The sequence below is a fragment of the Cucurbita pepo genome, chromosome LG03, assembly GCF_002806865.2.
Source record: "Cucurbita pepo subsp. pepo cultivar mu-cu-16 chromosome LG03, ASM280686v2, whole genome shotgun sequence".
NCBI lineage: Eukaryota > Viridiplantae > Streptophyta > Magnoliopsida > Cucurbitales > Cucurbitaceae > Cucurbita > Cucurbita pepo.
Window position 1 is genome coordinate 7,883,763 of NC_036640.1, and position 3,563 is coordinate 7,887,325.

Here is a 3,563-nt window from a genome sequence, read left to right on the forward strand (position 1 = left end):
TCCAAATCATCATCCTCTTACCTTCTATATCAGTTAGTCAACAACACAAGAACATGGACTGTGTTCATCAACAAAAACCAATAATTCACATATCCAAAACCCTAAAATCCTTCCTCTTTCTCCTTTTTCTTGTTTTTTTTATCACAGTAATGTGATTGTCTAAGTCCACCGCTAGCCGACATTGTCTTCTTTTGAGTTTTCTTTTTGGGTTTTCCCTCAAAATTTTTAAAACGGGTCGGAAGAGGTTTCCACACTCTTATACAGAATGCTTCGAGGAGATCTCACAAATAATTAATTAACACGCTGCCTCTCCATTGCTTGTTCAGATGCCCTAATTGAAACCCTAAAACCCTTAGCAATTGACCATTGATAAACTTGCACAAAAGCTTCCCAATTTTCTTTCATATTCATCTTCATCTATTCGTGTTCTAATTCTATGTTGGTTTTGACTCTCGATCAAAGCACACCGAAACTAATAACCGAAACACTCACAAAATACACTTTGTGCTGAAATACTTTTAATCACAATGTTTTTCAATTTTCTACCTTCTCAATGCATGAGCAATGTCTAGTGTTCGGGTTTGAACAAGTGAAGATATGAAGGGGATTTCTTATGGGTAATTTCAATGATTTCAATCAAACCCATTTTTTGTTTTCTTGTTAGATTCAAGATTACATACAATTGGTTGTTAGCAATCAAACTTGAATAACAATTTTGATCATGTTGAGTTTTGTTTTTTTCCACACGAAGTTGCTATCTGAACTCACTTTTTGGCTTCCATGCGCACGCAAAAGAAGAGATAAGAATAAGATTTAGGGCGTGGGGTTGTAGTCAAATTCAAATATGGATCTAATTCATCTTCTTCTTCCTCCTCCTAAAACCCATATGAGAATCCCAAACAAAAAAAAAAAAAAGAAGAGAAGGGGAAATGGGATACGCCTCTGTTTAGCCATCAAAATTGAAGAAGGAAGAGTGTTATTATCACTTTGTTTGAAGTCTAATATGGAGTGTTATTAAGAGCCTTAAAAACCACAGTTCCAAGTTGGGTTCCCATGCATATATCTATGTGCACCAAAAGGTAAGATAGAGTAGAGTGGTCCAAAAACAAGAATGGTCCCTCAGCTACAACCTTTGCCTTCGCCCATTGCTATCATGAACATCAATATTAATACTCATCTCTCTCTACCTGTTTGTTTGTGTGTATTAATACTCATCATTACGCCCTCCTTCTTGTTAGATATGAATCATCAACAATAATCTTCTGATTTTAAGGATAATTTTTTGATTATTTGTAAGATCTATCACATGATTCTGATCAACTTATTTATGTTCGTACAAGGCGTGCATTCCATCAAACCCCATGTGATAGGATAGGACTTCACCCCAACCTTTTGTAGTTGTCGATAAAGCACTACTCACTACTTTTCAAAAATGTGCTCCACCATATGGTCCCCCAGTTCTTCTCATTTATCATCTTTTTTTTTTTTTTTCTCTTCCATTTTTCATTCGTTTTTATAATTAAATCATCCAATCCAATCCAAAAATTCAAAATTTCGTTTTTTAGAAAAAGAAATAATTGTTATATTCAGCAAAGTTAGGCTCAAATTGATGTATGCGATAAATTATCATAGTCAAAGATGAGATTATATGCTCAAGCTCGGGAATAAGAGAGGATTAAGAGTAGCTTTCTTTAGTCGATGGGTTGACGAGTTTTGTTTGATTAATTATGGAGTCAAGAGTAGTACAATTATCGGTGTCGATGACGATCGAAGCCACGTGGCTGCATATGATCCATTGCTTTAGCTTTCCAATGGAGGATGGTCGGCTGAATTCCAGCATCTTCCTTTTGTCTTCTTTTTTCCTTTTTTCTGAACCGGGTTTGAGCTACATATCAAGTTGGATACTTGATTGAAAAACAAAACCAATATGCTGCAGCTAACAGGATTGAAGCTCTTCCCCTCATCAATTTGAGCACTTCAATTGCATCTCCAAGCTGCTACAAGCTCAACCACATCAAAGGGGTATCAGTTCTTATGCGTAAGTTTCAATCCACTTTTTCTATCTTCAATTTCATGTTTTCTTCTGCTTTATCTAAATTGAGCTTCAAAAATCACTCACGGATCTTGTTTCAACACATAATTCGTTGAATCAGTACATAAAGATGAGAACTTTCAGAAAAACCTTGCACAATTTTTGGTCTTTTTTTCTAAAATTTAATTGAACAAACAAATCCCTTTTGGGGTTTGAAGTAAACTTGCACAATCTTGCATCTTTTGAACATTTTCAAGAAATGGAATTCTTGTTAGGGTTTGTGGGTTTGTGGGTTTGTCCAATTTCTTCAACTCAAAAAAATTTGACACAAAATTTGAGGGTTTTGTTTGATAAGGTAATGCTAATGAATTGCAAAAAAAATGTACAAATTATATAGCTGCAGGCAAACATGATGAGAGACATACTATGATTACAAATTCTAAAGAAGAGAATTCCCCTCCAAAACTAGCAGCTTCATCAAGCTCATCGGCGGCGGTGGCAACGCCATGGCTTAGGTTGAAGGATCCGAGGATCGTGCGCGTGTCGCGAGCTTTCGGAGGCAAGGATCGACATAGCAAAGTTTGTACCATAAGAGGGCTGCGCGACAGGCGTGTAAGGCTTTCGGTTTCGACTGCAATTCAGCTCTATGATCTTCAGGACCGCCTCGGCCTTAATCAGCCAAGCAAGGTCGTCGACTGGCTGCTCAACGTCGCCAAGGATGAAATCGACGAACTCCCTCCATTGCCAATACCATCTGCAAGCCTCGGCCTTCACTACCAATCTATGCTACCACCTCATATAGCACATAGATCGGAGTTCAAAATCAACTCCGGCATCGACAAGGTCGAAATCGACGACGACGACGATGACGAACAAAAGCAACACAAATCCAATTCTAATCCTTCTTCCTTCTCAGCCCTTTTGAACAATGTGTCTGCCCCTCCATTTGGGTTCCATTGGGATCCCTCGTTGTCGTCGTCGTCGTCGTCGTCAACAACAAATCTTCCGTTCTTTACATCTCAAGCTGAGGATCTTCATAACTTCAATCATGTCACCCCTTTGTCACTCTCAACTGGCTCTCAGTTCTTGGAGTTCAATAATCACTTGCACCAAAATTTCTTCATTAACAACTCTTTGAATACACCTCCTCCTATGCACTCAATAACCCACCCCGCTGTTAGGCCTTTTCATTTCAGCATGGCTACCAAATTTGTTGCTCAACATAAGAATAACAATGGAGATCCTGCAAATAAAGAGGACGGCTTCGGTTCTGATGAATGATTTCGATGAACGAACATACGCTCTCTCTTCCGAAAAGGTATTCTACATTTGCTGTGATTCTTAGAAATTAAATCATCTCCAATTGCATTACAACAATTATCATATGTATTTCAAGACTTGAACTGCTATTGTTTTTCGTTTTCGTTTTTGTTTTTGTTTGGTTATCGTTTATTAATATTTACATTCTCGTACTTTGAACGAGTTGAGTCGGATTAATAAAAGAATTTAACCCTCTTTTTCTTTTGGATAA

At 37.6% G+C, this 3,563-nt stretch overlaps 1 protein-coding gene across 2 annotated transcripts; it reads left to right on the plus strand.

The window, feature by feature from the left end:
- Window positions 1-1,868: 1,868 nt before the first annotated feature.
- Window positions 1,869-3,563, plus strand: LOC111790367 (transcription factor TCP17-like). 2 transcript variants are annotated; one of them, XM_023671248.1, is made up of 2 exons: window positions 1,869-2,038; window positions 2,436-3,563. In XM_023671248.1, the coding sequence occupies exons 1-2, from the start codon at window positions 2,035-2,037 to the stop codon at window positions 3,311-3,313; spliced, it is 882 nt and encodes a 293-aa protein (XP_023527016.1). In that variant the 5' UTR covers window positions 1,869-2,034; the 3' UTR covers window positions 3,314-3,563. The 2 variants fall into 2 exon arrangements, with proteins under 2 accessions (XP_023527016.1, XP_023527017.1); XM_023671249.1 differs by having other exon boundaries at window positions 1,885-2,038; window positions 2,430-3,560.